The sequence below is a fragment of the Urtica dioica genome, chromosome 11, assembly GCF_054948205.1.
Source record: "Urtica dioica subsp. dioica isolate 48M chromosome 11, U.dioica_male_clone48M_v1_H2, whole genome shotgun sequence".
Taxonomy (NCBI): Eukaryota; Viridiplantae; Streptophyta; class Magnoliopsida; order Rosales; family Urticaceae; genus Urtica; species Urtica dioica.
In genome coordinates, this window is record NC_142766.1 from 14,195,601 (window position 1) to 14,202,978 (window position 7,378).

The 7,378-nt window shown below is 39.0% G+C and overlaps 2 protein-coding genes across 2 annotated transcripts; one reads left to right on the forward strand and one right to left on the reverse strand.

Moving 5' to 3' along the window:
* Positions 1 to 762: 762 nt before the first annotated feature.
* On the forward strand, positions 763 to 3,657 carry LOC149381470 (uncharacterized). The gene is made up of 5 exons (XM_089601362.1): positions 763 to 805; positions 1,471 to 2,319; positions 2,399 to 2,629; positions 2,987 to 3,193; positions 3,289 to 3,657. The coding sequence occupies exons 1-5, from the start codon at positions 794 to 796 to the stop codon at positions 3,655 to 3,657; spliced, it is 1,668 nt and encodes a 555-aa protein (XP_089457488.1). The 5' UTR covers positions 763 to 793.
* Positions 3,658 to 4,892: 1,235 nt separating this feature from the next.
* Positions 4,893 to 6,248, reverse strand: LOC149381471 (uncharacterized). The gene is made up of 2 exons (XM_089601363.1): positions 5,636 to 6,248; positions 4,893 to 5,559 (listed from the first exon to the last, which is right to left on the reverse strand). The coding sequence occupies exons 1-2, from the start codon at positions 6,220 to 6,222 to the stop codon at positions 4,893 to 4,895; spliced, it is 1,254 nt and encodes a 417-aa protein (XP_089457489.1). The 5' UTR covers positions 6,223 to 6,248.
* Between the last annotated feature and the right edge of the window lie 1,130 nt (positions 6,249 to 7,378).

Sequence of the window (7,378 nt, forward strand, 5' to 3'; positions counted from 1 at the left end):
TGAAAGAGAAGAAAAACTCACCCAACCAGTTCGCAGTTTTTTTTTTTTTTTGCTCGAAAATGAGGAATGAAATAGAAGTTCTGTACCACGCGAGAAAACAATTTCGAAAAACACCATTTTCTTATTTTCATTTTCCTTTACCCTATTTTCAAAACAACTTAAAAAAAATTCAAAACTTTACCCGAAAAGTTAAACCAAACAACATATTCACTTTTTATTTTCAAATTTTTTAACTTAAAAGCTCAAAAACAGTTTTTGAAATCTATACCAAACATGCCCGAAATTTTGAGAGAGAGAGAGGATTGATGGATGGAGTGCAAAGACTGAGAGGGAAGATGATTGATAAAACAAAATAAAAAAAAAATTAAAATATTAATATTTTAATCTCACAATAATTAAAGTTAAAAGGTCAAATTTGACCAAATAAATATATTAAAATAATGAAAAAGATGGGTTTCACAAGAGAAATTTCATTTTCTAGACCCAAAAACTATGAAAATATCATCATTAGACCCGTTACTTAAAAAATATCCAAAATTGGACTTTTGGACACATTTCGGACAAAAATACCCTTATTTCAAAATAAACCCTATCTTCTTCTCCAACCACACCATTCTCACTCTCTCACTCTCACTTTCTCTCCAACCACAACCACACCCATTCCGACGCCCATTCCGACAAAACCACACCCATTCCGACACCAACGACACCTATTCCGACGAGTTCCGACACGCCTCCGACCGAAGCTCCGTCACGCGTCCGACCGAACCACCATAGCTCCAACCTTCACCAAATGACAAAAAAGGTTAGTTTTTTTATAGTTTTTTCATGGTTTGATTAGAGTAGGAATGATAGGATACAAGATTTGAGTGGTTGTTAGTTATTTTAGGTTGATTTGAATGAGATTTGGAGGTGAATTTTTTTTTTTTTAATTTCTGGGAAATTCCGATGAATATCATCGGAATTCATCGGAAACTGTCGGATCCGACAGTTTCCGATGAATTCCGATGGAATTCATCGGAAATTTCCGACCAGTTCCGACGTTTTCCGACCCTTTCCGACCTCTTCCGATGTATCGGAAATTCCGACGTTTTTTTTTAAATGATTTAAGATAAATAAAGAGTTTTTTGTATTTTTTGTAAATGATGAACAACATAATTAATCTAATTAGTTGTTTGTGTAATTAATGATTAGTTTTTTTTAATGATTAGTTTTTTTTAATTATGAACATCATAAATAGTTGTTTTTTTCTAATTAATGATTAATTGTTTTTTTTATTATGAACAACAATTGTTTTTTGTAAGTATATTTTTTAAATGATGAACAACATACAAATTAGTTGTTTTATATAATTAGTTTTTTTTAATTATGAATTCTTGGAGTTATGAAGTTTGTTGTTTTTTTTTTTAATTATGAATTCATGGAGTTATGTTTAATTCTATTAATATTTTGTGATAATTAAATATGTAGGATAAATTGACGTATTTATGCGACCACGACTTTGCCGGTCGAATCACGTACGGTGGTTCGGGGCATATTAAGACGGTGAAAGAAAAATTCACCGATCTCGGTCTACTTCAAAGGGTCGCGGAGAGTCCCTTCGCTCAATTCTTCGAAGGGAGCACACTAAACTTTTCTACGGTACTTCTACACTCTCTTCTTCTACGTAAGATCCATCCAACAAAAAGGGGGGAGATTCATTTCGGAATAGGAAATAAACGCGTGAGATTCGGGAGACTCGAATACGCATTGATAACCGGAATGAGCATGGAAGATGGTCCATCGAAGGAGGAGCAGAATGAGCGGAGGAGCGATAGGCTCATTAAAGATTACTTGAACGGCGTGTCAAACGCCAAGTTCGACGCCTTGATTAGCGCGTTCAAGACATGTCAAGATCCGAACGACGCGTACAAGCTTGGATTATGTGTGTTTGTCTTGGGATATCTCCTTGGACTAGAACACAACAAGGCAGTCAACGACAAGTACCTATACATGGTTGAGGATTTGCCGTTCTTCTATTCTCTGTCATGGGGGAACATCTCGTGGGCTGAGACGATGTCTTCCCTCTCAGTAAACTTGTTGCGGTACTACAAACGAGTAAAGGAGAAATCTCTCAAAGAGAATGTCCTACAGAAGGAGGCGAAGTATTCCCTATCAGGGAATTTGCACGCGGTGCAATATTGGGCGTTCGAGGCGATCCCGGAGATTGGTCAGCAGTTCGGGAATAATGCTGGTGTTCGAGTACCGAGGATGAATTCTTGGTCAAGCACTCGAGTGATCACGCGCAAGGACGTGGAGAAGGTTTTGCTCAAAAAAACGGTAATTTATAATTTTTAAAAATATTTTATAACTACAATTATCTAACTTATAAATTTTAATAAATTTTGTTGTCTTGTAGCTCGGTGTTTTTCAGATGTTGAGACCACAGACCGGAGAGCGCGAGTTCTTCGAGCTACTAGAGACGCAACTCAGTCAATCACTCTATCCGACTGAAGGCGAAGACGTGGTTGAGCCACGTAATATCGAGGAAGAGATTGACTTAGTAGAGTCAACGGCGAAAGAAGCCGGCGTGCTCAGACAAGACGAAGATGAGAAGTTGTGGAGTGATGAAGACGATGACGAAGCCGACGTAAGTTCTAGTTTATAATTTATTAATTAGTTAGTAGATTATTTACTAATAAATTTTATAATTATATAATTTATTAATTAGTTAGGCTAGATTATTTATTAATAAGTGATTAGTTTATAATTTATTAAGTAGTTAGTAGATTATTTATTAATACGTGATTAGTTTATAATTTATTAAGTAGTTAGTAGTTTATTTATTCATTAGTGATTAGTTTATAATTTATTAATTAGTTAGTAGATTATTTACTAATAAATTTTATAATTATATAATTTATTAATTAGTTAGTAGATTATTTATTAATAAATGATTAGTTTATCATTTATTAAGGAGTAAGTAGTTTATTATTATTCATTTCAGTTCGAACTTCCCGATCATCCCGCACCTCCCGCTCGTCCCGATCATCCCGCTCGTCACGATCATCCCGCACCTCCCGCTCGACCCGATCATCCTGCTCCGTGGGCTTTGACGGAGAATATGTGGAATCAAATGATACATTCTCAGGCAACCGTCTTGAGAGCACTGAGTACGAACGGTCGCAGGCTAGAAAGAATGAGGCAAGATCAGGTTAGTATTAATTTTCGTTTAATAAATAAGTTTCTAATCAGTCGTTTCTATAAATGTTTAGTTTCTTATTCAGTATTTTGCGTCACAATTTATAGATTGACATGCTTGAGAAGATAAACATCATGTTCGAGGACGTGACAGGTTTACCTCCGGGGCCGTTACCAACTACGCAAGCTGGTTCACGCCGTCGACATCGATCGCGTAGTCCTCCTCCTCCTGGTCCTCCTGATCCCCCTAGTCCTCCTAGTCCTCCTAGTTCTCCTAGTCCTCCTCCACCACCTCCTCATCCTCCTCCTCCTTCACAGCCGTCCTCTTCGACAATACCGCCTTCTTCGACTCCATCGTCGAAGAAGCCACCCTCTCCGAAAAGGAAACGTTCACGACGGCTCGATGTATCGGAAAAGACGCTACCACTGTCAACCCTAGCGCAGAAGAGGCTGAGGTCGGAAAGCGACTCGGTATGAACACCATCTCAGAAGCGTCACCGAAAAGATACTTTTCCCTCCGATTTCACAGACCCGACGCGGCCGAAATACTCCTCGGAGGTGCGGGTAACGCCGTTCAGACCATTGAAGGAACCAAAAACTTCTGATTGGAATGACTGCGTGAAGTGGACCCGCACTTCTAAACTTGAGGGAAAGTTCTTGGGCCGAGTTTATGTGAAGGTCGCTGATGTGGAGACCGACTTCTTCAAGCTCCTTTTGGAAAATGGAAAATGGCTAACAGATACGGTAAGTTGAATTACATTGAGTACGTTTATAAAAAAAAAAGTTAATTAATATGTTTGTTGTTTCATACACGATTACAGCATATTGATGCTATTCTGGATATGCTTCGGAGACGTCAGCGACAGTATGCGGAGTATCGTCAAGACATATGTGTCATGGATAGCCGGTGGGTCCAAAACGTATACGGTCGTTATACGAAGCAAGAGGAGAACAAGAAGATAGCCGCAGAACAAGGCACAGAGGTGGAGCTCGTAGAATGGGATCGCAGGGTCGTGTTCGACCCGATGACTGGCTGCAGAGATTCCCAAGTCATTCCATGGACTAGAGCGCGAGAGATATTGTATGTCGTCAACTTCAAGAACATGCATTGGTTCACGTTCCGGGTCAATCTTCAAGAGTGGACCATAACCGTCTTGGATTGCCAAAGAGATCTTGTGAATATGCAACACAATTCAGTTGATTTTAACACGATGATGGAGGTTAGTAAATACTCTTATGAACTTTATGTTTATTATCTTACATTATTATAACATTATTATGTTAACATAGAATTGGAGACGAGCGTTGCCGACGGTTATGGCAATGTCGGGGATGTTCACCGAGCATCCAAATGCGGAGCGAGAACTAGATGGCGGCGAAATTCGACTTGTTGGCGTGGGGTTCGATACACTTCGAAGCGAGAACATGAGGACGTTCAGGAAGAAATGGTCAACCGATTTATTTTTCCAATTAGAAGCGCGATGATATGTATTCATTAAATATTTGGATATTTTTGTGTCATTAAATATTTTAAAATGTTATGTTACTGTTCGCTATGAAAATATATGATAAATAGTAGATATAAATTATATGAAATTACATAAAGATGAAGTTCACCTTAAACTACAAATATTCAACAAAACACGTACAAAAGTTGTCAACATAGAAATGCGTCTTTAATTCAAAACAAACAAAATAAAAGATAAATGTTGTCACTCTCTCCAAGTGCACGTCTTCCTGTTATGGCCCATACCACCACATTTACCACATTTGCGGTGAATAACAACTTTTTCGCCTTGCGAAGGATAACGATTGACCCTGCGCCTTCCTTGTTTACTTTTCTTCAGTCGACCGGCTTGTTTCTTTTCAATTGGTTCTGACACCTTCATGTTCTTTATGTCATCCGGAACGTTCCATTGGTCTTCGTTCCCAACAGGATATATGGATTCCTTGTACATCTCAATCCATGTTTCCTTCGAATAGAAAGGACTGCATAAAGAATAGATGTCGACACTCCTGTGTTGTGCAGATGCAATGGCATGCTCGCATGGGATTCCAAGTAGTTGTGGTAGGCCGCACGTGCATGTCTTTCTCAATAAATCAACATCAAAGTCACCTCTCTCGTCTTTTACATGACATTCATACATACCGAGTCCATAGGTATTGACGAATTGTGCCTTTCTGTTTAGATGGGCGAGATTGTCTTGAAACTTCGGGGACAGTCTTGTATCACATTTTCTAGCCATTTCTTCTCGATCAAAAAACCACGTTTGAAGTGTGAATCTAATAAACTCAAGCAACGTGGTAATTGGAAACGTTCTAGCATTCCTCGTCTTATTGTTGAAGCTTTCTGCATTATTACTTGTCATTATATCGTACCTATATCCACAATTACATATTAGCGACGGTCTAGTTAAAACACTTGTAATGACAAAGGGAAAAGTTTTAGTTTTACCGTTTTCCAGGAAAAAATGCTCTTGCCCACCGATCAAAACCGACTTCCTCGAGATACTTGGCCATCTCGACATCTTTTCTCCTCAATTGCTGAAAATGAGCTTCGAAAGCCCTCTTATTGAAGGCATAAGCGGCTTCATACAGTTCAATTCCACAATGATCGGTCTTGAATTTGTGCTGGACATTTAGTTTGAGATGATGGAAGCATGCTCCATGAGGGATACCGGGAAACACCACTTCGACGCCATGTATGATGCTAACATGTCGATCGGATATGAACACCAACTCTTCAACGTCTTCACCGATAGCTTCTCTCAACTTTCTCAAAAACCAAATCCACGAAGCATGACACTCGCTATCTACTACCCCGAATGCAAGTGGATATAATTGTGAATTAGCATCCATCGCAATTGCGCATAACAACTGTCCACCGTATTTTGTCTTCAAAAATGAACCGTCTAGTGATATCACCGGTCGACAAGACTTGAATCCTCTACGACACGCCCCTATAGAAAAGAACGCGTACTTGAATCTATCGCCATCTTTCACAAACGCAGTCAGAGTCCCAGGGTTCTTCTGCTCCAACATGTATAGCCAAGATGCTAACTTCTGATAAGATTCTTTTGGCGTACCCCTTACGTATGAAATTGCTTTCTCCCTGGTTCTCCAAGCTTTCAAGTACGAGATGTCAACACCCCATCTTGTCTTGACTTCCTCTCTTACGTTATGTGCCGAATACTCGGCCATAGAGCTAATATTGTACTTATCTTTAAAGACGCGACCAATAACCCATGGTGCAGCTCCTCTATGTCCTTCTGTTCGAACCACACGCGCACAAGAATGTCTACTCTCGTACGACGTAATCTGCCACATTTCAGACCACTGCACAACACCCCTCAGCTTCCAAGTGAACATCTCATTTTTGCATATGACATACCATCTACTTCTCGAAGAGGATTTCACTCTAAACTCGAAATTATTTTTTAGAGCAAAAACATGAATCTCTTGCTTCATCTGCTTCTTGGACTCAAACTCCTTCCCAAGGTATATTTCTTCTGTGCTACCTATTGCATTCAATGGTTCAATGGTTATAATACATATAACATTACATTTTTCATTTAAGAATATAAGTACATCTTATTCTTAATACCTGTCGAAGAATTTGGCAACCGACTTGGATCGTCATTATGTTCTTCCTTGACAAAATCATCGGTTGTGAACTCAGGGGCTTTCCATGAGTAAGGCACGCAATCTGTTGGTGGTACAACTTTATGAGAGTTACATGATTGTTCACCGTGTCTCGATGGTTCACCCTGTCCCGATGGTACTGCAAAATGTTTTACAAAATCTTCATATTCTTCAGTGTTCACGAACTCTTCAAATTCTGTTCCTTTGTCATAGTTGTTTCCATCATCTACGTCAAACTTGTCGTCATCATCCAGATCGTTGTTGTGGTAGTCATATCTATCACGCTTGTATACTTCATCGTCTCGGTCATCTATTCGACTGTTGAACACATGATTATCATCTCGATCATTTGTAATAAGATTATGTTGTCTCTTGTTGAGTTCAACACGAGACAATTCTTCGTTCATCACATTTTTCCCTTTATCTTTTTTTTTTGGAGTTAACGCATTGACTTCTTTCGATACCAAAGTTACACAAAGTGCATAACTTCTACGACTTTTATTCTTCGTATAATACTTAACGTCCATATCGTCCTTCAACAAAGCAGGCTCAATTG

What these genes read in the sequence shown, in the direction of transcription:
- LOC149381470 (XM_089601362.1), top strand. An exon ending in AGGTTTTGCTCAAAAAAACG is followed by an intron (nt 2,320 to 2,398) that starts GTAATTTATAAT and finishes GTTGTCTTGTAG; the next exon opens with CTCGGTGTTTTTCAGATGTT. An exon ending in AAGACGATGACGAAGCCGAC is followed by an intron (nt 2,630 to 2,986) that starts GTAAGTTCTAGT and finishes TATTCATTTCAG; the next exon opens with TTCGAACTTCCCGATCATCC.
- LOC149381471 (XM_089601363.1), bottom strand. Translation starts at nt 6,222, where the DNA reads ATGTTGGAGCAGAAGAACCCTGGGACTCTGACTGCGTTTGTGAAAGAT. An exon ending in GCATTTTTTCCTGGAAAACG is followed by an intron (nt 5,560 to 5,635) that starts GTAAAACTAAAA and finishes TTGTGGATATAG; the next exon opens with GTACGATATAATGACAAGTA.